At 39.4% G+C, this 27,058-nt stretch overlaps 1 protein-coding gene across 12 annotated transcripts; it reads left to right on the top strand.

The window, feature by feature from the left end:
* Positions 1-25,396, top strand: HSPH1 (heat shock protein family H (Hsp110) member 1). Of its 12 annotated transcripts, none has more exons than XR_004346627.1 (19): positions 327-847; positions 3,434-3,491; positions 5,575-5,715; positions 6,448-6,570; positions 8,738-8,837; positions 9,981-10,114; positions 10,546-10,790; positions 11,429-11,657; positions 13,247-13,353; positions 13,598-13,731; positions 15,912-16,120; positions 17,735-17,866; positions 20,303-20,440; positions 21,329-21,454; positions 22,904-23,011; positions 23,113-23,232; positions 23,452-23,613; positions 24,505-24,761; positions 24,909-25,396. XR_004346627.1 is itself a non-coding variant. In XM_032610822.1 (19 exons), exons 1-18 carry the CDS (start codon positions 741-743, stop codon positions 24,709-24,711), a joined length of 2,580 nt encoding a protein of 859 aa, XP_032466713.1. In that variant the 5' UTR covers positions 327-740; the 3' UTR covers positions 24,813-25,396. The 12 variants fall into 12 exon arrangements, 11 of the variants coding, with proteins under 11 accessions (XP_032466711.1, XP_032466713.1, XP_032466716.1 ...); XM_032610822.1 differs by having other exon boundaries at positions 24,505-24,711; positions 24,813-25,396; XM_032610828.1 differs by adding an exon at positions 4,899-4,977 and having other exon boundaries at positions 357-847; positions 24,505-25,396.
* The last annotated feature ends 1,662 nt before the right edge of the window (positions 25,397-27,058 follow it).

Raw genomic sequence — 27,058 nt, 5'->3', positions numbered from 1 at the left:
GACAGCGGGCCGACCTCTCTGGCGTCCGGGGGTCTCGGGTCTCTGCAGGAGTGGGGTGTGTCTCCGCCCGCCCAGCTTCTCCTTCGAGTCTAAGGGTCAGATACCATCGCCCACTAGTAAATAACGAAGATTACGATTTTTCGAGTCATTCTTCGTTGCCCGTTTTATTGACAGCAAAGAGCCTCAGGCTAGGGCGGGCGGGGCGTAGGCGGGTCAGCTTGGCCAGTTTGAGCCAATAGCGTCCGAAGGGCTGTCCTGTTGCCAGGGCAACGGCGGCCGTCCCCAGAGGGACCAGCCACCCATTGGGTGGAATCTTTCGAGAAGGCTCGAGAAGAAGGAAGCGGAAGTGGCACGTGGAGGGGCCGGTGGAGGCGCCGGTGAGTAAATGCCGCAGATTCTGGAAAGTTCCGATCAGTACGATACATAAGGCTGAGACGCTGGGACCTTCTCTTTCGGGTCGGTAGTTAAGCGGCAAGCTGGTGAGCGAGCCGGTGAATATCTAGGCAGACAGCCCGAACTGCGGAACGACTTGCGGAGGCCGAGCGCAGCTTTCTCCCGTGGTTACTCCTCTGCGAGCCGCCACTGTTCCCGGGAATCCGGCGGTGCCAGACCGGCAGGTCGTCCGTGTGTCCGTCCGCGTGACAGGACCGGACCCCGCGGGAGCCGCGCGCAGCCGGGGCAGGAAGCGGCGGCTGGAGGACACAGACCGACCCGAAGCGGAGGCGGACCGAGAGCCGGCCATGTCGGTGGTGGGGCTGGACGTGGGCTCGCAGAGCTGCTACATCGCGGTGGCCCGGGCCGGGGGCATCGAGACCATCGCCAACGAGTTCAGCGACCGGTGCACCCCGTAAGTGGGAGCCTGCGGGGGCGCTGGGGGGAGGTTCTGGGGCGAGGGCAGCAAGCCCGCGTGGGCTGCGGATCCCGGGGACCCCAGGTTTGCGGCTGACCGCGGAGCGCCGGAGCGAAGGAAGGGCGATGTGGGGAGCGGTGCGCCCTCCGTGGGGTCGGGATGCCGGCGGCCTAGCCGCCGGGTAGGGGAGGGGGCTTGCGGCCACGAATCGGATAGACGGGTCTCCGGGATTCGAGGGGCCAAGAGAAGCCCGGGAGTCGAGTCCCCCGGGGTCGTCCCTTCTGGCGGGCTCCCTCCTGGGGGCCGGTCTGCGTGCAAGCCCGAGACTTCGCTCCTTTTTCTTGGCAAGAAGCTTCAGCCAGCTCCTTGCGCGGCCGCCCCCGTTTCCCCACCCGGCTTCTCTGGGCTGGCCGAGCCGCCCCCAGCTCGTCCCCCTCCCTCCGAGCATGTCTTTGCGCACCGCAGAGCTGGGGCTGCCGAGCTTTTTCTTCCGCATTGTGAATCTCGAAATGAGCTGGAAGCTTCCAGAGCTCGTATGCTGCTTCTTGTGCAGGGAGCGGGCGGATTGTAGTTAGCGACCACAGAATCACTCCTTTGATGATGAATCTACCTTTTCTTGCTCACTCTTGGATCATTTGTGAACGATGTAAACGGCCTTTTTTCTCGTTTTATGAAAGCCGTTAAAGAGGAATCCTAAATCGTGTTCCAATTTCTTTAATTTTTGAACGGCTTAAATAAGGAGAGGAAAAGAAAAATTGCAGACTTTGGTGCTAGAACTCCTCTAGAGGATGGATGTTGTCACTGAATTAAATGGTATATTCTACAGCAGCATGGGGTGGGCAAAGGGTAACATTTTAATAAGTAACTTTTTTGGAGGGGAGTCTTAATTTCTGAATATGTTGTATGCAAACATGCCTGCATATACATTGATAAAAACAATTGCTTACTTCTCAGGGAAAATGGTGTAGGTATTTATTTTTAAGTGCCTTAATCCCAAGATAAAAATCATAGAATGAAACATCGAGCCCAAAGGTGAAATGACTGGGCTTATATCACTATTTGAGTGCGGATGAACATTTATGAAAGTGAACGGAAGTGAGAAGATAACCAGACATTGACAGTATCAGTAGCATTGGGAAGACTGCTATTCACAGAGCATCTCGTGCATCAACCTCTTTATAAAGCTACAGTGTTTTAGTTTAGCTGTGTGAAGGGCTCTGATCGGAGTATAGTAAGAAAGAAGATAGTATCTCAGGATTTCATGCTTAGGTGCAGTTTACATCTTTGTTCTCTTTGGTCCAGTAAAAGGAAGAAGAGTTGTTCAAGGGAGAGTAGAGAAAAATTATGTGTGTGGCTATAGTGACCACTGTGAAACTAAAGCTGACAGGTGTGTCTCAAAAATGTAAACCAAGGGCAGTACTGGAGCTTCCCTTAATATTTTTTATATAATAGATGTTTGACTCAACTGCATTGGCTACTATTAATTTCTGTTTAGTATAATTAGTTTGATTCTCTTCTTGGAAAATGAGTAAATTCGTTCCGCAACTGTATGTTTAGTCTGAGCTCGGAGTGCTGTTCTGTTTTTGGAAGGTATTTTAAAGCTCTAGCCTTTGCTCCAGCAGTTCTCTGGCTGTTAAGATGCTATTTAGCACCTGCTCAGATAATCTAGGTCTAAGATGTCTCTGTTATAGCAAGTTTAAATTTGATTCAGCTTGATATTTAATGCCTTCAGTGTATTCCCATTTTGCTCATATCACACCATTATTCCTACCTGCCCTGTAATCTAAAACCTAATTCACTTTCATCCTTCTGACAAGACTTTATTGCTCTGTACTACCGTTCCATTTCCATTGCTCAGAAGGCTGTTTAACAGTTACAAGTCACTTCATCTCTTCAGAGCTGACTTAAAATGTAACTGATTATTCAGTCCTTTTGCTCAGCATTTATACTTGGTTCTGTCGTGGTACTTGCTCAGCATCATTTTTACTTGGCTTCCTCAAGTAGAGTCTTCTGTATAGGACCCTCTTTTGTGCGTTTAAACTCCGGAAGCATAGCTTAGGCCCACTTGTTTCCGTTTATCTAAAAACCTTTGATCATAAAGAGTCAGATGATATATCAGGACAGCAATAGGTATGACAGTGACGCTTAGATTTGTATGGAGTTGGTAACTGCGAAGTAGTTACACCATATTTTGTTAATCGTGGCTAGGACCGAGTTAATAATACTCTAACTATTCAAAGCATTTTCACAGTTAATGTCCACTTGCTGATAATTGGGGCCTGGAGAATTACGCTGGTGCTTGCAGTACTGGAAAGTGTCCTCTGAGCCTTGAGCAGACGGGAGTGGGGGCCAGGGTGGGGTGCAGCTGCCACCTAGATTGGATTCTCAGAGTTAAGCAGCTGACCAAAGCTTTGGAGTCCAAAGTTGTGCTGTACTGTGCCCCCTTCCCCCAGAATGGGTAGGATAATTTTTTCCTTTTTTGGGGTAGGAAATTTATGTTAGAATTTTCCTCTTGTCAGTTAAAAACCTCCACATTTATGCTTTTAACATTTGTAAAACATGGTTTTTTAAAATTTCTTCTAGATCAGTCATATCATTTGGATCAAAAAACAGGACAATTGGAGTTGCAGCCAAAAATCAGGTATGTTCTTTAAGAGGATTCTGATCATTTTTTAAGAGAGACGTTTTAAAAGTAAAATCTCAGAGACATACAAAAATACGAAATACCTAAGCCTATCTATTTTTGAGTTTTAGAATTGTAACGCAGATACTCCTTATGAGCCCTTAGATACTTATTTTTTTTTCTGTTCTCTGCCTTTTGTTTTATTGAATAAGATCTTTAACTTTCCAATTTTCCAACCTTAATTTTTAATAACTTCCTACCTTCTAATGTATCTAATTTTTAAAACTTAAAAACGAGACACATGAAGTTCTTTCATGTGAAGTTTCTCATGATACTCATTTAAGAGTTAAAGCTTCCTTTCGTGGAAGGAACTTCTAAGAAGCTCTGTTTAAAAGTGTTTTCAGGTTACTTAATAATTAAGGTAGTACGAGGAGAACTTGTCTAGGCCTGTGCTGGCCTGTAGAGTAGCTGTTACATGTGGCCCTTGAGCACTTGAAATGTGCCTGATCTGAATTAACATGTGAAGTATAAAATGTATGTGATTTTGCAGGCTTAAAATGAAATAAACAATCTCATCAACTGTTTACATCAAGTACATGTTGAAATGACAATATTTTAGATGAATTAGGCTAAATAAGTTATTGGAATTAATTTTACGTATTAATGGGACTTGAAAATTTACCTATGTGGCTCCCTTTAGGACTCATATTGTAATTTGAACTTTGGGGATCGGGGAGAAAAATAAATAAATATGAAATACGAAAATCCCTTTTGTGAGAGGCTTTTAAGAAAGGGACTGAAAGCAGGCCTGTTACAATATGTAAACATATCAAAGTAACATACACTGTATGCCTTCAGCTTACACAATGTTACATGTTGATTTATTTAGTTTAAAAAAAGTTGAAAAAATTCTCTTAATACAGAAAATAGTATTGCTAAAAAAAGAAAACTAAACCTTGGAGTACTATATTATGGCCAGTTGGAAGAGAGGAACAAAAGAGCAAAGAAACAAAGCAGGGAAGAGAAGTGGCCATGCCCACTCAAAGTAACCTGCTCAAAGGGGAGAGACACTAGTGAAGTAACAACCTCCCCAAATGTGGCCGTTGAGAAGACTGATGTCCCGGACCTGAGATCCCGCTGCATTTTTGTGGTTATGTGAGGAAAATCTGTTGAGGCTTAGATCTAGCCTGTAGATTACTAGACATATGTCATCTCGGTTTTAGAATCGCAGGGAATTTTAGTACTTAAACATTGTTTGAAATACTCCATATTCCATATTATTTGAAAACTAGTGTTGCCAAGCTATATTTTTCTCTTTAAAAGAAGTAGATCAGAGAAAGAAGTACACAGTTTTGGTATTTTCAAACTGATAACTTTAGAAGTCTTTGTTTTTCATCTTTTAATTATTTTTGTGTTTTAAATAAGGTTCCCACTGCTGACATCTTTGAGTGAAATATGCTATGAAGTGGGACTTGTATATCCAGAGCCTAATCATCAAAAATGTGTACGTGCAGTTGAAAGCATTACCTCATATAGAAACTTTTTGAATTATCCTTGCGTTTTCTGCTTTTTGGTATAGATAATTAACATTCCATGCTATTGATAGGAAAAGTAGCAATCAGTATATTTTGTGGCACAAAGTACGTATCCTGGCCACTTAGCGACTCAACAAATAGACTACTGTAACAATTAACTCCTTTTTTAAAAAAAAAGTGACCAGACTATAGTACTTCTAAATATCCTTTTTCATTTATTCATTAGGTATAAAACAACTGTAGTGGGAGAAAAGGAATGAAATAAAGTGATACATACAGTTCTTGGGGTTTGTTCAGAGCTCCAGGGATAGTTTCACTATCTGAGTTTATCTTGCAGACTTTGAAGCCTGTGTGTATCCCTCTCACTGCCTCCCTCCTGGCATTTCTATAGGAAAAGGAGAAAGAATAAAGTCCATCCATTGATGGAGAAAGTCAGGGCTCTGGGGAAGGTTACTTATATCCCTCTGATTTGAGTTGTACAAGTGACTTTCTTTTTAATTGCTGTAAGTACTAATAGGTGTTGAAATTAGAAAAAAATGTAAATCTCAGTGTTTTTTTTTTTGCAGCAAATCACTCATGCAAACAATACAGTGTCTAATTTCAAGAGGTTTCATGGCCGAGCATTCAATGACCCCTTCATTCAAAAGGAGAAGGAAAACTTAAGTTATGATCTGGTTCCAATGAAAAATGGTGGAGTTGGAATAAAGGTAATATAATCGAGCAATCTTAGATTCCTTACTAGGAAACTGTTTCATCTACAGAGAAAAGTACTTAATTCTTAATAAATATGTAACTCAGTTTCCTTATTTGGACAAGGTGGTCTTTTATTTTTTATCTAGTCTCTCTTAAACTATAGGTTTATGTTTAAATCATCCTTGAAAATTATTCAAATGGTATATACTGCTGTAACTTAATTTGTGTTTCTCATAACGTCTTGACAATTATAAAATTTAGAATTCATGGTGTTTAAAGAAATCTAAATTGTGTTGTCGTATCAAACAAAAGTCTGTTCCAATACAGCTCATTTGCAGTTGTTTGGAGAGCTACAGTGTAATACAACCAGAAATCTTTTTTTAAACTACAGAGGCATTCCTGTCTTATGATCTACACAAAACAATATTTATCCCAGTGATTCATCTCTTCAGTTAGAGTGGAAATTTACTATCTTCTATAATACTTTGACTAGTACTTTGGATAAGGGAAAAATCTGCCCCAGCTTTTTTTCTCTTCATCTCTGGGCAAGAATCTTTCTTTTTTTCTTTGCTTTGCTTTCCTTTCCCTTTTTCTCTTCCTTTTACCTTTCCTTTCCTTCCTTTCTAAACAGTTATAACAGTAAAGGTTTTCTGGAAGAGAATGTGTAATAATGTTTGTAAGTTAATATTATTAGCATGTAACTTTTAGGACTACAGTATTTAAAGCATTTTCTTTCCTCAATACAGGTAATGTACATGGATGAGGAACATCTGTTTAGTGTGGAACAGATAACAGCCATGCTGTTGACTAAGTTAAAGGAAACTGCTGAAAACAACCTGAAGAAGCCAGTAACAGATTGTGTTATTTCAGTAAGTAGAGTTCGTCAAGGCAATGTGTTTTATTTTAATTTGCCTTTTTCATGTTACTTTTTAGTATTGAATGTGTGAAAGCTGTCCTACTACTAGAGGTCAGAATTCTGCACTCTATACCATAGTGTTCAGCAGCATTGCATAGTAGGTTTGAGTGGTGATTTTAGCCAGAAGTTGCAAAGGTTTTTCAGTGGTGTTACATGTCATTATCTCCTGTCAGGCTTTTTGAAAATACAGACTGATTGGTCGAATTGGAGGATATTCTAAAGTTAGTTGATGTATTGAGAGACAGTTGTGTACTTACACGAGAGCTTTTCAGAATTTTATCCACACGTGAGAACCAGAGAGTTGGTTCTTGGTGGTAAGTAGTTTTAAAATGTAACCTACCAGTAGTGACAAAACCTAGGTTTTTTTTTTAGCATTGGCAAGCCCACTACTTTCAATGGACAGTTTATAATTAGGTTATTAAGGAGTATTTGCGATGGACAAAAGTCATTTTTTTTTATATTAAGGTTTATTAACACTCCCTCGTTTATGTAAGGGATTAGGAAATACGTTAATTGATTTATAGGTAAAGATTTGATCTGGGGAAAAGTGTATACATTAAGATTAGGTGTTCGTTATTGAGGTTAGAGAAACAAGGAAAAAGAGAGGCCTTCCTTCTTCTTTTGAAGACTTAGTTCTCTTTTTTTCTCTTCTAAGTAGTTAAAGTTAATTAAGAGAGCTACTCTAATCTCTCCCACTATCTCTTTTCTACCTAGCCCATGTCTCAGAACAGCTGTTACCGTGAGCTGGAGATTGCAACCAGGCTATACTGACTGTATAGGACAGGGTGTCACTTCCCCTGCCCCAAGGATCCTTTACATACATTTTATACCTAATCACCTCTTCCACATGAAAGTTTAGTAGTACAGATTTAGTGTATATCTGTTCCTGTACTGTGGCCCTTTAGACAGCCACAAGCCATTGTAACTAGCTAAATACTTTTTTGTCCTTATGTACCAATTTTCACCCTCTACAACGTTATTATTCTCTGTGGCGAATTTGTGCTATGGGGAAAAGTCATCTTTTATTTGGCAGGGTGGCCTGTCCAGACTTGTCAGAAGCCTTTATGGCAGTGCATCCTGGGATATGCAAGAAGAGAGGCAGAAAGGTTGAAATTTCTCTTGCAAGACAGAAGGTGTTCTACTAAAGGAATGTCTGGGTATTGCTTGGAGAAATGATATTAATCTCTGGTAAAGTTAAAGAATTAAGTTATAAGTCAGTGGTCCTTCCTTCCTCTCCCACACCCTCTTTAAATAACCTAATATGGAAAACTGAAAGCGTTCTGATTTGAAAGGTGAGCAGAGACCCACCTTCACTCTTGTCACTCTTTCTGAAGCATTTATAGGTAACTTGGGGAGAAAATGCGAAAGCCACTGTACCAAGTTTTCTCTTAGGTACTTTGCAGTTAAGTGATTATATGAACGTATTGTTAGATGCTCTTCTGAAAGAATGTGCTAGTTAAAGTGCTGTCCTGGAAAGCAATCAGAAGAATTCATCTAGCTAGAACACAACACCGTAAGAAACTTTATCCCTTGAGCTGATTTTGTTCTTCTTCCTCTTAGAAAAATCAACAGACTTTGACAAAAAAGTTTCATTTTTGTAATCTTAACAGGTTTACTGAATTAGAAGGTACCCCAACGATTAATGCTTAAAACCAACGAACAGCAAACTAAGGCGCAGAGGCTAGAATTAGCTGTATTATCTTTAAGTTCCTGTAGTCTTTATAGTTTAATTACATTTAATGTTGACATAGCAGAATAATTTCCAAATGTCAGTAGAAATTTAAGACTCGTTTGGAAATAGTATTTCATCCTCTTAAATGTAAAGCTTTTTGTTAGATTTAAGTAACTGTTAATATGTCTTATGAATACTGGTTAGTTTTTATTTCAGGTTAAAATTTGGTTATAATAAATTTGATACTTATAATTTTAGGGCAATCTTTTCAAAAGTAATTGCTGTTTCTGAAAGTTAAAGAACTTGTCATTCTTTTTCTGTTTTGTGACTTGGCTAGGCACTTATTTAGCTGGACTGTTGTGAATTGATTACAGATGGTTGTGAGGGATTTGTATGTTTTATTTTGTGTGTTCTAGGTAAGTTAGATTCTTTCCCTTCTTGTTTGCAGGTCCCTTCTTTCTTCACAGATGCTGAGAGGCGATCTGTCTTAGATGCTGCACAAATTGTTGGCTTAAACTGCTTGAGACTCATGAATGACATGACAGCTGGTAAGAAAAAAAACTTTTTGTGTAGCAGTTTTGAAACTTTCGAAACTAAAGTTAAGACACACCAGGTCCTGTTATCAAACACTTTCATGTAGGTGTAGAAACAGTCTATTAAAAAACGTGTTAGATTTGAAAGCAAAAATTCTAGCCTTTCAGATGCTTGTTTTAATGAGAAGTTGGCACTTTGTCAAATATATGAATCTGTTTTCATTAGGAAATTCTTGTATATAAATTTTTTAATCCTTTAAATTAGTTGTATTGGATTTCGTTTTTTATTTCCTTACATTGTTTTTATAGTTAAGAAACAAGTTTTCCCAAAACCTCATGATTTTGGCTTTTACAACTACCTTGACTATTGATTTAGCTTACTTTTTTTTTTTTCCCCTCATATGCTTTCCGATTGTATGTGGTTAGGAGTTGATCATTCATCTTATATCAGATATTAATTTAAGCTGTATGATTTGCCAGGCACCTTGGTAGGAATGGATATAGTGGGGAGCAAAGCACTCACTTATCTTCTCTTAGACCTTGTATCAGCTTCTTGTGATGACAGATGGACTCAAAGTCAGTTACAATGTAGTGTATTCAGGCAAAGCAAATAAGACTTTGTTTAGTATGTTTTTAATAGATGTTTTAAGAACTCTTAAAGTATTGATAAAGGTGTGTTCTTAAGTATACATATTTAGAAATACAGTGGTTTCAAAATTCAGAAGAAGCTAACACAGACTACTTAAGATAGGTCAGTTATTTGCCTTGAATCTAATTGGTAGGACCTGCAGTTGCTGTAGTTATATATTAAATTCTTAATTTTTTTGGATAAGCAGTCTCCTAGCAGGTTGTGGTTAAAATGTAAGTATTGTGTAATGAGTCTGATATTGTTTGTGTGTGGTTACACGTGGTTTACGTGCCATTGTTTTTGCATTACGTATGTCCTCTCTGTCACATCTCTCCATATATTTAAAAGTGATAGAACGTTGTTCTAAAATCAGAAAGGGACAAAGTATGAAGTCAGATATAAAAGAAATATGTTCACTTTTAATTAATGGAAGTACAGTCAGGTTTCCTGCATGTGTGATTATATTGGTAACAATGAAATTCCTAAGAAAATGTGAACCAAAGAATCGAAACATACTAATTTTTTTTTAGTTGCTTTGAATTATGGAATTTATAAGCAGGATCTCCCAGGCCTGGATGAGAAACCTCGAGTAGTGGTTTTTGTTGATATGGGACATTCAGCTTTTCAAGTGTCTGCCTGTGCCTTTAACAAGGGAAAATTGAAGGTAAAGTCATAAATCAGAACTAAGTGACCCAAATATTACATGTGTGACAGTTGTCATTTCTTTAGGCTCCTGAGCTTCTTGACTGGGCTCTTCTAGGTAATGAAGAGTTTTGGGTAAAGATATTAACCAAGAGTTGCTCCCAAGGTTGATCCTCCATAAAGCTGATGTAATCGTTTCGCGTCTTGCTCAGGAAAGAAAAGCTTTTTAAGGTTATCTTCCATGTAAGCACTAAAATTAAAGACATCTTAGAGACTTAACATTTCGTTTGGGTTTTGTAGTTACACGTCTCCTTACTGACTTGGATTTCATGTTGTAGTTTAAATAGAAATTTTGAGCCTAGGAGTCTTTGGTTGTTTGAATAGCAATATTTAAGACTCTAGTTGCAAATACGATTGAAATAACCAGATTATTTGTTGTTTTAACTAAATTAGGTACTGGGAACAGCTTTTGATCCTTTCTTAGGAGGAAAAAACTTTGATGCAAAGTTAGTGGAACATTTTTGTGCAGAATTTAAAACTAAGTACAAGTTGGACGCAAAATCCAAAATTCGAGCACTCCTTCGTCTGTATCAGGAGTGTGAAAAATTGAAAAAGCTGATGAGCTCTAACAGCACGGACCTACCACTGAATATCGAGTGCTTTATGAATGACAAAGATGTTTCGGGAAAGATGAACAGGTGTGTCTTGAATTCTGACAGATTAAAGAAGGAACTGCTTGCTGCAGCTGTAGTCCACGTGTCAGTTCTAGCTGTGGTGTTGGGAGCCTTGGCCCACATTTCAGGATCGTACCGCACCTGCTGGAAAGACTGTCAACGTCATTAGAACTAGGGTTGCTTCTGCAAAGGGGGTTTTTAGGAAGCTCTGTGCTCAGTGTGCTCAGTGCCCTTGTAGTGAAGTCTTTTGGGTCATTTTCACTTTTTAGTATTTCTGGGCCAGTAATTCAATAATGGTTTCACAGAATTATTTTGCAGAAATATTTTGAAGAGAATGGAAATATTCAAAGTAATGAAAACAGGATCATCTAAAACATTAAGGAATAAATGGAAATCTTAATATAAAAGTGATTTCTTCTAGTAATACCTGTCGAACTGATTTTCTCCTCATGCCCTTACTGCATCTGCTTTGTATATTTTTTGAAAAAGAAAAGTAACAAATTACAGTATGGTTGAACTTGGTCCATGTGGAATTCAGGGTGTCTGAGGGGGAAAAAAAAAATGTTGTGCTGATAAGACTTATTTTTTAAAAAATAGGACAGGATATTGGCCTTAAGATAAGTTTTCTAAAGATTTCTAAAGTTTTCCTCTTAATTGCCAAGGGCACAGTTTGAAGAACTCTGTGCTGAGCTCCTGCAAAAGATAGAAGTTCCCCTTTATTCATTGCTGGAACAAACTCAGCTCAAAGTAGAAGACGTGAGTGCTGTGGAGGTAGTTGGAGGCACTACACGAATCCCAGCCGTGAAAGAAAAAATTGCCAAATTCTTTGGAAAAGATACGAGCACGACGCTCAACGCAGATGAAGCAGTGGCCAGAGGGTGTGCACTACAGGTATTTCCTTCTCAGCCCTTCTCCCTCTGGGGGCTCATTCCTTGAACCATTTCTGCTTTACTTCATCGAGGTGGGGTCACAGAGAAAGCAGAGCCCAGTGCCCAGTTAGACACCACAAGGGGGTTACTTAACATTTCCACAAATCGGTGAGGCCGTGGGGACACAGGATCTGCTTCAGGTATTGGAAGGTTTAGGAAGTTTAAGATTCAAAGAACTACAGAGCTAGTGTTTCTCAAGCTGGGGATTAGGGACAGGCATGATTCTGAGGGGATCATAGAAACACGGCTGTAGAGCGCAGAGTAGCTGTGTGGTGGTGCCGGGTGTTACAGAGCACCGAGGAGGGCGGGGGAACGGCAGTCTGGTGCAGTGAGGAATTGATTTGGGGAGAGTTAGCAGGGCTAAGAGTATTAGCTAACGGGGGTTTGATGAAATAGCTGTTCCCCCTCCAAACTGATTGTAGCTTATCAAATAAGGAGGCAGCTCAGAGGCATGAAGTTTGGCAAAGCAAAAGCACAAAATCTAGAAGTTACTGATACAAAAAAATTAGTATTGGTTTATACTTAGGATATTATAGTCAAATCTGAGTAGTTTTAACTAAAGTTTTAAGTTAATTTGTTTAAATTTGATCTAGTTAGCACATTTTTTCAATACAAAGCAGTAGATTCTTTACAGAAAAGTATTTAGACTGACTACTGTGTAAAACTTTTAAAAAAGAGCGTATAGATGCTGACTATTGCCTGTGATCCATTGCATCATCAAGATTCCTCATGTTTTGTGGGGTTTTTGTCTTTGCTTCTTCCTTGACAGTGGCGTGCGCCTCTTTCACTGACTCTTAATTACCCAGGACTTCGGAAGCTTATAGTTTCTGTAGAAGTAGAGCTTCTTTTGGCTCCTCTTCTGAAGAATCCTGTGCTATTGACAGAGTCAGAGATTTACTGACTTTTAGTTTAGTCATCTGTTCAGTCATTTTTATGTGACAAGTCTAAATCCACCGGTTGGTCTGTTGGGTGTTGTCTACCCTAAATTTGAATTGACCATCGCTTCCTTCATTCCTAAAATTACTTGAAAATAGGCACATTTTGGTTTTACCCTTTTTCAGTCTTAGACATTTGAAAGGCAATGCGGACAGAGCTGTTTGGATGTATATACACATTCAAAAGTGACACAGCTTGTAATTAAAATTGCTGTCAGCAGGGCATTTCTGGAAAGACCAGTGCTTTTTCCTCAGCCCCTGAGAAACTTGTTACTAATTAACAGTTGCTAGCCTAAGATTCATTGTACTATTTGTCTTTATATCTAGTGATTGCCATAGTATTTAGATGATAAATCACTTATGCTTAAGACACATACACTGTAAGCAATTTCGAGTTTGAATTTAAACCTACCCGTTCTGTTTGAATTGATTTTTTTCTTTTTTAATACTTATTTGGTTGCGCTAGGTGTTAGTTGCAGCAGGCGGGCTCCTTAGTTGTGCCTTGCCAGCTCCTTAGTTGTGGCAGGCGGGCTTGAATTGATTTTTATATTAAAAGCTGAGTGAAATTTTTCATGTGCTCATGATAAATTTTTTCTTTTTCTTTTTTTTTTTGAAGTGTGCAATCCTTTCCCCAGCATTTAAAGTTAGAGAATTTTCCGTCACTGATGCAGTTCCTTTTCCAATATCTCTGGTCTGGAGTCACGATTCAGAAGATGCCGAAGGGTATGTAGGAGAAAATAACTTTCAGATACTTTATTTTGATATAAAGAAAAATTAGCAAATGAGTTTCATGGTAGAGCGTTTAATTAACTGGGATCTTTCAACAACCAGACTTACCAAAATATTTCTCTCATTCTGAGTTATAAATGGTGAGATGGGATTGATACAGCTCTTAGAATGTGTTTATTCTGTTTGCAAAGCACAGTGAGCTTGAACACTTGAGCTGAATGCCTTTGTTTCCTCTTAGCGTCCATGAAGTGTTCAGTAGAAACCATGCTGCTCCTTTCTCCAAAGTGCTCACCTTTTTGAGAAGTGGGCCTTTTGAGCTGGAAGCTTTCTACTCTGATCCTCAAGGAGTTCCATATCCAGAAGCAAAAATAGGTAAGCAATTCATTGTAATTACTCTTTTGAAGACTTGACTTAGTCAGTGTGCAAACTTGAACATTTTTTCTGTTCTTAGCGATGTTGAGTGGGACGATGCCATGTGAAGACATTTTCATTTTGGAATAATGGTGATGGGGAAATCTCTTTGTTTTGTTGGTGAATAAACTGGCCTGTAGAGATGCAATGACCCAAGTGTATATATATAAGAGCACTTGAGTATTTTTCCTTTTCTGATGCAGTCTATACTTAAAGGATTATCACCTACTTTTTTTTTTTTTTTTAAAGAAGATATTGGGGGTAGGAGTTTATTAATTATTTATTTTTGGCTGTGTTGGGTCTTCGTTTCTGTGTGAGGGCTTTCTCTAGTTGTGGCAAGCGGGGGCCACTCTTCATCGTGGTGCGCGGGCCTCTCACTATGGCGGCCTCTCCCGCTGCGGAGCGCAGGCTCCAGACGCGCAGGCTCAGTAGTTGTGGCTCACGGGCCTAGTTGCTCCGTGACATGTGGGATCCTCCCAGACCAGGGCTCGAACCCGTGTCCCCTGCATTAGCAGGCAGGTTCTCAACCACTGCGCCACCAGGGAAGCCTTATCACCTACTTTTAATATTAACCTTTTCTCTGGGTGAAATGTTACTTGCAGAATATTGCTTAAAACCTGGCCTGGAAACCATTGAAGCTACTTCTCAAATGTACCTTTGTACTGTAATCTTTTTTTTTAAAAAAATACATCTTTATTGCTACATTTTTCCTGGGGAGGTTTGGCACTATCCATCTATTTTGACCCATAGTTAACTCTGAAAATGTGGGAGAGCTACAGGCATCTTCTTCAATGGGCGTGTCTCTTTCCCAGGCTACTGGTAAAATTTGCCGATATTGCTAGATCGCTTCAGGGCTCACCTTTGCCCCACACCATTTCATAATGAAATTGTTTGAAGGAGTCTAACCTGGCCAGTTGTGTTTTCTTTCTTAGTACTTAAAACTAAAAGTGTTCTGACACAGGGGAGTTTATATTTTTTAAAACAGCTTTTATGAATTTATTTATAGATAATTTAAGAAAATCATCGAATATAGACTAAAATTTTGACAGGCTGCATTCTAGTCCCCATTGTGCAGAGGATAAATCTAAGCTCTTTAGCATGGCATCACAGTTTTCATTTTATCGCCAAAACCGAGAAGCTTGCACAGACTTAGAGAGCCGTCTTGCCTCTCTCTCCTGGGAGCCTTCTCGGATGCCCTTCAGTAAATGCTGTTGCTTTAACTGGATCTTTTGGTAATTATTTCCTGAACGTAGTGATTTGATAATCAATGAAGGTCTATTCCAGTATATTTCACCGACCTACTAAACAAATCTAACTTTCTGTGTGTTTGTGTAGACAGCACTTTAACTACAAGGCTATTAAATCCCATGAGCACATAACAGGTTCAAACTACTTAATCTTGTTTACCGGTTTCTGTAGTAACAGTACTACTATTGGTGGAGGTGATAACTAACACTTAGCCCTTGGTTCCATAGTTACAAGTGCTCAGTGTAAAACACTTGTCAACTCAAACCACAAAAGCACAGATAAAGTGACTTACAGCAGGTCACACGGCCAGGATTCAAGCCCAGAGAGTCTGGGTCAGAGTCAGCACTCTGAACTCCTACTCAGGAATGCTCTGGAACTGCTCTATAATGCATGATAATTTCAGGCTTTGATACAAGCTTTAGCTCACCTCTCCTATTTGAAACATAGGAAAATGTTCAGATCATTCAGTCAGAAAAACAGTATTCCCGGGAAAGGCCCTACAGAATCAGAATGCAGGAAGCACTCGATATCATCTGCCTTACACCTGAGATTTCCATGTCGAGGTTGTGCTCACCTGGAGAAATAGGGTAGGAGGCAGCGGGGACAGCTTGTCATCAGCCTTCACACAGCGTCTGTGTCGGAGTGTTCAACAGAAAGTCACAAGAGTGCCCTTGCCTTTGAAGGTTTTATGACATATTAAAACTAATCCCAAGTATGATAAGTTAGACGGTGTACTTCTGAGTCTATTTTAAGAGGTTGTGTTTATAGTATACATTAAAGGGCTTAAATGTAACTCGGTAGAGAAAACGGGGAGATTTTGGAATAGCAATATATAGCCTTAGCTTGATAGAGTTAGATTCAGTTCTGAAATTGTCAATTTCTTTTTGGTCTAGGCCGCTTCATAGTTCAGAATGTTTCGGCACAGAAGGATGGAGAAAAATCTAGAGTGAAAGTCAAAGTGCGAGTCAATACGCACGGCATTTTCACCATATCTACAGCGTCTATGGTGGAGAAAATCCCAGCTGAGGAGAACGAAGTGTCTTCTGTCGAAGCAGACATGGAGTGTCAGAATCAGAGGCCCTCAGAAAACCCAGACGCCGAGGTAAGTTTGTGGGTAAGCCTTTGAGTTTGAATATATAGTTGACTTAATTCTAAGCCCTAAGAGATGGGTAGGGAAGGGTTAAAGTATATTTTTCTTAATTGTGACTAAAATTTTGGTTAATTGGACAGTAATATACAGCATGGAGTTCGGTGAACTGTGACTAAATTCTGTGTAGCTTTATTTGAACTGGCATGTGATAATTTAGAGTGGGTAAAGGTTCTTTGAATTGTTTTTTTAAAGACAGGCCATTTGAGAAATCAAATGCCGACTGATTAAGAAAAAAAAGACTAAATACAAGAGCTATTTAGTGAAATACATAGCAGATATTAATGCTGTGGGTTTTGGGGGTTTTTGGTTTCATTTTTTGATCATATGGCAAAATTTGGCTTTGGCGTTTTAGAACCTACTTGCTTTTATTTACACGGTTTGCTGTGTTAGGGAGGGAGGAGGCGAAGTGTCCACCTGGAGTACAGAAGTTGTTACCGTCCACGATGTTAATGTAGACTGTGGCAGCATGAGTGCTGGTTTTACATGGTCTACAGAAGAATTCTAGGAAACTCTCAAATAGATGAGCTGTTATAGTTCACTTCTGGGTAATAATCAGAAATAGTTTAAATGAAGAGGTGTAGGCAGTTACAGTGTTTCAGTTCAGATGTGAAGAAGGTGTTATAACTATGATCGTTCCTAGAACATTTAAGGAACATTAGCATTTGAGCCTTCATTTTGTTCTCATCAAGAAGAACTTCAGTGTAATGAATTAAATGACCAGGGCCACATACTTTCTCATTAGGCTACAGACACCATTATTCTAATGCCTGTTGTCTCCAGTCTCTTAGTACCTTTTGGATATACATACACCAGGAGTGCCTTGCTTCTGGATATCTCAGTGCCTGCCTTAGGATCTTGAAACTCTGAAAGAAAAATATGAGAGACTTCCAGGTGGGCAGCAAGTAGTTAAATTTTAATGTTTCAGGCTTCTCCCAAAGATGGGAAAAGATCGTAGCAAGCACTGGTTTACTGGGGATTGAGGTGTCTATTAACATGTAGTATTTGTTCTTTATGCTGGGAGTTTTTGAGGTGTAAATAGTTGGATCACGAAAAGAAAGTGGGGACAGAGAGGGTCTTGCGTCTCTCTAAACTGAGGTGATGAACCCCCAGATAACTGATTGTCGGCTGTTTTATGTAATTGTTCAGTTCACTGAAATGGAGATGTGTCGAGATGTGTGATGGCCGCTGTGAAATTAGGTTTTTGGGAGCTTGTTTCTGGGAGAGAGGCCTAGAGGAAATCTGCTTTCTATGCTTTTGAGAGTTAATATCTGTACAAGGCTAGATGGAAGCTTCTTGAACGAGAGTTCTTGATTGTCATCACATCAATCAAAACGCTTACTACTTGTTTAACTACATTAACTGTTATCATTCAAAGAATTTCTTACAGGTTTACAGTATCTAAGGTTTTCAAATACTCAGTGTTTGTATGCTTTTATCAGTATCCCCCCCCCCCCACCTATTAAGATTTCAGAAATTGAGTGTACTGTGTTTGGTGCCCAATAACCTTTTAAATTTATACAAGTACACCTGCTTTCTACATCCTTTGTGCCTGGGCTTTCATTTCAGAAAAATAGCCAGCAAGACAACAGTGAAGCTGGAACACAGCCCCAGGTACAAACTGGTGGTCGTCAAACCTCACAGTCTCCCCCTTCACCTGAACTTCCCTCAGAAGAAAACAAAACCCCAGATGCTGACAAAGTGAGTGACTCTTCCAGTTCATTCCATTAGACAGTGTTGCAACATGTGATCATTAATGATATCATTCAATCCGCAGTTTCAAGAGCAAGCACCAGGTTATCGTATTCTCCATGTAGGGTTTTTTTCTGATAATTTTCTATATTTTCCAACTAAAACCAGTTAGAGGTACTCCACCTCAACTGAGGGAATTGAGTATCCTGCTTTTTAGACCTGAAAGCTTCTCTTCAATAGCTGCCGCTCCAAGCAACAGGAGGCGAATGCATACCTTTTGTTGTCTTCTCTAGTGCTAGAGTATCTGCAGTTGCGAGCACCTGAAACAGACACATCCTGGTGCTGTGTGATTAGTTTCTATTTGAATTCATCCAATGATAAATACACAGGCTATAGTAGTCTAGTAAATTTTTTTTCTTGTCTCAAATTACCTGTCAAATTTATATAAATTAATTATGATCTGGTAATAAGTTTCCATTGTTATCCCAGATCGGCACTTTTTGCAGAACTTCGTTCTTTGTGCAGATGGGATGTACATCATTAACTTTCATTGGTAGTTTGGTTTTCTCTCATTCTGAGGACAGAATTCTTTACCCTCACATGAATTACAGAATTGTCCCTTGGGGTCCAAATGCACGTTGCACTTGGTAAAAGGTTCTGGTTTTTAATCTCCCATGCCCTGATTGATCCCTTGGGAGCCCTGATTGATCCCTTGGGGGCCCTGATATGAGCTGCAGGTCCTGATTCTGATTTCTGGAAACCTTCTTTTTCTCCTGTTAAAGAGGTATGTGATGATGGTATAGCAGCATTGCTTTCTTTGCAGTGATTGGCTCCTTAATTTCAGCATCCCTCCCCTTCACCACTTAGCATTGAGCATTAACTGACTTAGGCCAGTGGTCTTAGTACCTGTCTAGAGCATGACACTGGGTAGCATCTTACGTTCTTAGTTGTCAGTGGGACCACTAGTGTCAAACCCTTTGGAACATTACCACAGACCCCCTTGGAGGATTCCTCGTCCATGCCACGTCGAATGCCGTTTTGTGATACGTTGGTTTTGTCAGTAGTTGGTTTCATTTTGTTCGGCTAGATAGTCTTATCCTGACTTAACCTGCATATATGTGACTGTCATCCATTTGATTCCCAAATATCTGTTGCACTCCTGTGTTTTGCCAGGTGTAGGTGTCATTTTTCTTTCTGTGTTTTATGCCCCCAGAGCATGCACAAAATATTGGGGGGTTCTCGTGCACTAGAGGGAAGAAGAAGACATGGACATTGCAGGCTGACTGACCAGATCATTGCTAGGGATGCAGCTCACAGCACTTCACAGACATGTGATTTCTAAGGAACGCTGAAACAGAAGTCTGGGGAACATGCGGTCTAGTCCGTCTCTGTCTTTATAATTTTAGCCAAGCCATTGAACCTCTTTCAAGTCCCAGTTTCTTATATAAAGAGCCTAGAATTTTAACATCCTTCATAACTCCCCGAAATTCCCCAGTGTCAATGCTTTTTGTGCCTCGTGGGCTTGTCCCTGTTTTACCATCTCAGCCAATCAGGGTACACGTTACATAACCCTCTTCTAATCTGTCCTACAGCTGAGTTTCCTAAATTGCGTTCTTTGTCATTTGTGCTTATAGGAACCTGCAGAAATGAAAATACTGTGAAAGGCTTGGAAAATTCAAGGCCATAGGAGATACTTCTTTAGCCCTGTATTTACATATTTTGGAAAAACTGACAATAAACTTAGCATTTGCTACATCATTCCATTTGCTTCCATTTTAAGACTTTTAAAAATCTTTTGACCTTGCAGAGTTGCTAATAAGAAGCGGTATTACTCAAAGCCAGATAGTAGAAATAAGGAGATGTATATATATAGACATATACGTGTGCGTACCTAATTTCCAAATTCAGGAAATCTTAAAAGGCACTCATCAGTGTAGTGATAATTGTAATTAAAGCACATTTGATGCTGGGATATAGGGCCTCAAATATGTATATTACAGGAATAGAGTTGATCCTAACATGCTTAGTAGTTGGTCGAAATCCATCTGGTGTTACCATTAGATTGTAGGCTATAATTTAAAGATGTGGTAATTTAATAATAATATGTTTGCCTTTTTGGAGTCGCAAACATTGCGTAAAGGGATTAGAAAGCAAGGACTGATGAAAAGCTTTAGCAGGAGAGTTTAAATTTAATAGGAAATGAAAAATATCCTGGTGGATTCTTTTAGGGAAGTGTGGCATGTTTAAGTGTAACTGCAGCCCTGATTTAAAATGCGTGGGTGGAACATTAGATGATCTCTTATACATTCTTCCAATTTTATGATTTTAGGAATTTTAATTTTTCCTGAGTCCTCAGTAAGTATGATAGGGAGGTTTTTGTTATTCAAGGACTGTTTAAGAATTTCTCCTTTTTTTTTTTTTTTTTTTTTTACCCCTCTTCCCAAGGCTAATGAAAAGAAAGTTGACCAGCCTCCAGAAGCTAAAAAACCCAAAATAAAGGTAGTGAATGTTGAGCTGCCAATTGAAGCCAACTTGGTCTGGCAGTTAGGGAAAGACCTTCTTAACATGTACATTGAAACAGAGGTAAGTGCTTCATTTACATATTTTTACTTTGGAATGTGTTTAGTTTGGCCCTTTTATGCATATTTCTAATAGATAAATGGCTATAATTCTTTCTCATATCTCATAAGTCTATACAATTTTTAGGGATAGGATGAAGCCAAAACTAATGGTTTTTTCAGTTAAATTTTTTTTAGCAAGTTTTGTTTATACTTTTGTAACCTTATTAAAGAAATCTATACCATAGATCATTCTGCTTGGTATAAAATTGATTGTCCAAGTTTTTATGAAGGAAGTCGGGTGCTAATATCTTCTAGCCCAGAGAGCAATACAATTGGTATCTCAGGCCACACTAAATATTTCTGTTAAAATACATTATGCTTCTTTGTAGTCTATATATATGAAATAATTGAGGTTCATTTTTCCTTTACTGAGATGGGAACATTGTATTTAGAAATTTAGTAATTCTATTCCATTTATATTTGGTAAATAAATAGACTCTAAGTACACTTATTTATCCTTGATTTTAAAATGTGGTGGCAGAATTGTGTGGCTGTTATACATTGGTCAGTATTAATCCCAGTAGGAGACAACCAAGTAACTACATAAAAGAAAACAAAATTGTATAAAAGCAATAGATTGGTTTTTTCCTTGGTATTAAATCTGAAATGTGAAAGCTATGTAATTTATTATATAATGTTTTAAAAAAAACTCATTCTGTGTATTTAGAAAATGAAGAACTTTGTAGGGATTGTTGGAAGAATTTTATAAGGTATAAATTAGAACTGTTAAGACTGATTTATTTTTTTTTTGGATATAATCCTTGATTTTGTTAGCTCCAGAATCTAAATAGTTAAAATATAGTTACAGATAGCAGAAGACTGGAATTAACCTTTTCTGTTTTCCTGACAGGGTAAGATGATAATGCAGGATAAATTGGAGAAAGAGAGAAATGATGCTAAAAATGCAGTGGAGGAATATGTGTACGAGGTCAGGGACAAGCTGTGTGGACCATACGAAAAATTTATATGTGAGCAGGTATGTTTAGGGCTCTGTTTTTATTCAGATAATCTCATTATGAAGTGTTTAATATCAAATTTGACATTTAAACCTCTACTAGATTATGTAACTTGAGCTCTTTGAAAACAAAACAGCTTGAAATAGAAGTTGTATAAACAGAGTCATAGAGGGAGAGGCTCACTAGTGATGTGCCATTTTATTCTAGTTTATCCCACTGAGTTTAGTTTTTACCATCAAAGAAGGAACCGCTCGGCACTTTTATTCTTAGCCTGTGACATCACAGTTACTGTGGCCTAGAAACATAAATGAGAGAAAATCCTTGCTTTCAAAGGCCTCAGACTTCTTTTTATGACTCTGGTGCCTTGGTTGCTCTCTGTCATTGCTTTATCCCATAAGACTTGTTCATCCGGTCATTCCAAAGTTCATCAGGCACCAGTATCCCCCTTAGGCTTTTGTCAGCTCCCAGGAGCAGTATGGCTCTAAGCAAATCCCTGAAGCTCATTTGTGAAAGATGGGCCTTGGAGAAAAATTGGCTAGTTAGAAATCTAGAGTGGCTTTGGAGTTAATTCTGAACTTAAGAGAATTTAAACGGGGAGTCTGTTTTAGTCCTGAGATCCTGAGGCTACTTTGTACTGTATTTCTGTCTCAGCTCTGAAGCTGGACTTCTTATGGTTGGGATTCTGAGGTAGAGAGATGACCCAAACCAGCTAGACCTCCTAAAGCTAGAGTATCACTGCATACTTTATGTGAGTTTGTTAGGAACGGCTTTTGTGTGTGTTCAGTGATTGAATTGTCAACTTGTTTAGTTTTCCTTTCAGTATTTGGTAGTTGTGGAAGTGAGTAGAAAGTTACTAATTGAGACCTAGTTGCTTTGGCGAGTAGGAAGATGATTCTTTTTTTTTTTTTTTTTTTTTTTTTTTCACTTTTCGGCTGCACTGCGAGGCACGTGGGATCTTAGCTCCCCGACCAGGGATGGAACCCACGCCCCCTGCAGTGGAGGCGCGGAGTCTTAACCGCTGGACCGCCAGGAAAGTCCCTGTGATTCTAGGACCACATTTCAGTGTACAAATTGTCCAAAATCGGATTACCGAAATACAACATTATAAGTCAATAAGAGCATTTTACCACACATTTTCAAATATCCCTGTGTAAAAGAGAGAATGGCCTTAAGAATAACTGTCAGTCCCTCTTGTAAAATATTGTATGGCGCTAATAATGCAGTGTTCATCGCTCCCTGATACTTCTCAGTGAAGAGAATCCAGCTAATCAGTGCCTTCCTAGAAATGAAATGAGCTCCTTGATGTTCAACACTTCTGAGGACGACTATTTTGATTATTTTAAAGATTTAAATATTTAATTTAAAGATTGCCACTAAATATTTAAATATTTAATTTAAATATTTAAATTAAATTTAAATATTTAATTTAAAGATTGCCACTAATGCTGATTCTTGTGTTCCGTATGTAGGATCATCAAAATTTTTTGAGGCTGCTCACAGAGACTGAGAACTGGCTCTATGAAGAAGGAGAGGACCAGGCTAAGCAGACGTATGTTGACAAGTTGGAGGAACTAATGGTAGGCCCTTCTCTCCCCCTAGAAAGCAGGACTTGTGTTTTAGATTATAGACTTCTAAAATATAATTATGACAAATACTAATTTATTACATTCGGGTTTAGAAAATTGGCACTCCAATTAAAGTCCGGTTTCAAGAAGCTGAAGAACGGCCAAAAATATTTGAAGAACTAGGACAGAGGCTGCAGCACTATGCCAAGATGGCAGCTGACTTTAGGAATAATGTAAGTCTCTGTAAAGAGCGAGGCAGCTACCCTAGATTTATAAGCTCATGTTTAAGTTGGGGAACCTTCATTGTGAACAGATGTTCGTTCCTAAGTGAGAAATTGGGTTTTGGTGTGTGAGACCAGAGGTACATGTGAACTTCATGGAAAATTGGGTCAAGTTAGATGTAACTGTTAAATACACTTAATTCTACAGAATGACCAAGTTTTTCCATTTAGGATGAGAAATATAACCATATTGATGAGTCTGAAATGAAGAAGGTCGAGAAGTCTGTTAATGAAGTGATGGAGTGGATGAATAACATCATGAACGCTCAGGCTAAAAAGAGCCTCGATCAGGATCCCGTCGTGCGTGCTCAGGAAATTAGAGCAAAAATAAAGGTGTGTGGCGTTGTCGGGTGTGTACTGCTGGGTTTTCTTAGGGCTTCTGGTTGCAATCCTTTGAACCTTGAACATAGCCGTTTTTGCTTAAATCTTTTTACCTCATCCCAGGACCAGATTTCTGAGTTTGTTATTGACATTACAAAATGTGGAATACTTTGTAAGTTTCTGTTAAAGTTCTGTTTCTTCATTTGTTCATTTCGTTCAACAAATACATTTGTTGAGCCCCTACCATGTGCCAGTTACTGTTCTAGGAGTTTAACTGTCAGTGTACAAAGAATGGAAGTCACCTGCCGGTGTGAGGAGGACTTGACAATAAACAAGCGTGGAAGGATATCAGATTGTGTTAAGTGCCGAGGGGAAAACAGTCAAAAGGGATTAGGAAACTCGGGGCGGTGGAGAGGGACCCAGGTCAGTATTCATCAGGGCAGGCCTTGCTGAGCGCATGAGGCTTGAAGGAAGTTGGGAAGAAAACCAAGGAACTGCTTTCTGCCTGGAAGAATATTCAAACACAGTGAAGGTTAACATGAGCCTTTGAGGTCATGGGCTGTAAGCTTGAATTCCAGCTCTTTGCTCACTACTTCTTCTGTTCCTGAGGTTAAGTTACTTAACCTCTCCTCCGTAGGTGGGGATGATAATTCCTACCTTTTAATAACTGCTGTGAGATTAAATGGGTTAATAATATGCGAGTAGTTAGTAAGTCCCTGACGTACCGTAGAAGAATATTCACATCTCTCTCGATCAGGCTTCAAGCTATAGTTTCGGGCAGATGTGTTGAGCAAGTGGAGTTATTTGAGAGTTGGTAGAAAAATACTGGTTCGGGTATGTAGGAAAGTCATTGAAAATGAACCGGAGACTCGTCTGATTATTAGTTTTGTTTGCCTTTCTTAGGAGTTGAATAACACTTGTGAACCTGTTGTAACACAACCCAAACCAAAAATTGAATCACCCAAGCTGGAAAGAACTCCAAATGGCCCGAGTACTGATAAAAAGGAAGAGGACTTAGAAGGCAAAAACAATTTCAGTGCTGAACCTCCACATCAGAATGGAGAATGTTACCCTAACGAGAAGAGCTCCATTAATATGGACTTGGACTAGGTGACATTAAACTGACTTAGTGCTTCAATTAATAAAATATTTTTGCCATGGTATGTGATTCTACATGACATACTGAGACTATTTATATTTTCTTTTTTAAGGATGTTTAGAAATTTTGTGTATTATATGGAAAAAGAAAAAGCTTAAGTCTGTAGTCTTTATGATCCTAAAAGGGAAAATTGCCTTGGTAACTTCAGATTCCTGTGGAATTGTGAATTCATACTAAGCTTCTGTGCAGTATTACCATTTGCATCACTGAGGATGAAACTGACTTTTGTCTTTGGAGAAAATAAAGTGTATTCAAGAGGGCTGTGGTTAAACTCTTCAAGCATTGCTCCGCCAAGGTAGTTTTCTTGCATTTTGCTCTCCGTTTCAGCATGCGTGTGGGTGTGGGTGTTTATAAACAAGACTAAGTCTGATTTCATAAGGGCTTTCTGAAATTAATTCTGTCCAGTAGAATATCACTTTTTGCTTTGATATTATTAAAAATCCAGTGACTAAAAGCAAAAGCTAGTGAAATGTGCTAGCAGCATGCAGAACAAAACCTTTACAATTTCTCTCCTTCCCCAGTGCAGTGTCATGTGAAGGTGTAACGTGGAGGAAACGTTGATTCTGTTTGTACCTGATATTGTGAAGCCTCTTAAGAGCTTTAAAATAAAGTTCATGTTATGGTGTCATTTCTAAACAGTTTTGTCACTGATTTAAAAATGGGGTTGGAGCAGCATGGTGTAAACTGTGAGAACCCAACTTTCCTTCTTTGCTGTTTCTTATATATGCCATCACTGTTCTAAATGAGAATGACTTTCTCCTGATAGAAAAGTAGCATATGTTGATTCCAGTACACTTTTTTAAAACTACAAAGTTAAGTGTAACTTACCTACCACCCAGAGAAAAACAACTCTTTCAGCCTTTCTCTCCTGAAGGTGGTGTGTGTGTCAGCACGGGGGGGTGGGGGGTGGGGTGGGGTGTGTGTGTGTGTGTGTGTGTGTGTGTGTGTGTTAGTGTAGTGTAGGCTGGTTTTTTTTTTTTTTTTTTTTTTTTTTTTTGCGTTACGCGGGCCTCTCACTGTTGTGGCCTCTCCCGTTGTGGAGCACAGGCTCCGGACGCGCAGGCTCAGCGGCCATGGCTCACGGAGGCAGCCGCTCCATGGCATGTGGGATCTTCCCAGACCGGGGCACGAACCCGTGTCCCCTGCATCGGCAGGCGGACTCTCAACCACTGCGCCACCAGGGAAGCCCTAGGCTGTTTTTTAAAGCTCTGTGTATCAGGGAAATCAGTAAATATCAGGTTTTATAACTTCACTGCTGTACTGAGTCCCATTATAAAGACATACATGTTAATACATAAAAATACTTTGGCCAGTCCCAATGTTGGTGGGCTTTAGGTGTTTCTCATATTCTAAATAATGCTGCAGTGAATCTTGTCTCAGGACAAAACTGAAGCAGTGTTGGGGAGAAGGCCTGCGTGCTTAGGTTGGATAACGAGTAACGGTTACCACCCACCAATGTGCAGCAGTTACCTCCCTCACCGGCTAGGGGTGTTCATCCTTTACCTGTTGCCAGTCTATTATAATAACTACTGTTGGGCTACTCTGTACCAGGTACTTCACATAGTTTGATTCTCAAAACCACCCACGAGGTTAAGTAATTTACAAGATCGCACAGGCATTTATCAGAGTTGGGAACAAACCTGGGCGCTCAAGTTACTCAGTGTAAAGCCCACAGTCCAGACAACCATTCCGCATTAAGTAACGTGTCTTCATTTGTGTGGTGCGTACTTCAGCACTTTTTTGCCTATTAGTGTTTCACGACTTGAGTGTTTAATTCATTCTCGTCTGTAACGCTTGAATATTGGTTTTTGTGTAAAACGTTCTTATAAGGATCTTAACCATTTGCCAGGTGGTCAGCATTTTCCCACTTTGTAATATCTTTGACCTTCTGCCATCTGGAAGCCTTACATTTAAATGTAATCTATCTCTGGACCTGATGATAATGGGGGAAGTATCAATCTGGCCTAAATCAGTTTGTTTCCTATTCAGGGTTAGAAATTTTCTATAGCATCACTTTTCTGTAAAGGTGAAGCAGAGTTTCAAAAAATGGCTCAACTGACTATAGTTTGCAGCCCTCAGAATTGCACTTTGGATATGGGAGAACACATAGTCATGTTGACTATTTTATAATACATTTTAATATCATACCTAGTAATCACCTAGAATCCTCAGGACATGGACCAGTTTGGATAAATGCTGTTTCACAAAAGACTGAATTTTGTATTTAATTTTCCCTTAGATTGTCAGTGTTATGACAATAGTTCCAAAAATGTCTAGTCATTTTAGTAATTGAACTTT

This window comes from Phocoena sinus, chromosome 18 (genome assembly GCF_008692025.1).
Source record: "Phocoena sinus isolate mPhoSin1 chromosome 18, mPhoSin1.pri, whole genome shotgun sequence".
NCBI classification, from domain to species: domain Eukaryota; kingdom Metazoa; phylum Chordata; class Mammalia; order Artiodactyla; family Phocoenidae; genus Phocoena; species Phocoena sinus.
This window is presented reverse-complemented; position numbering and strand designations above follow the sequence as displayed.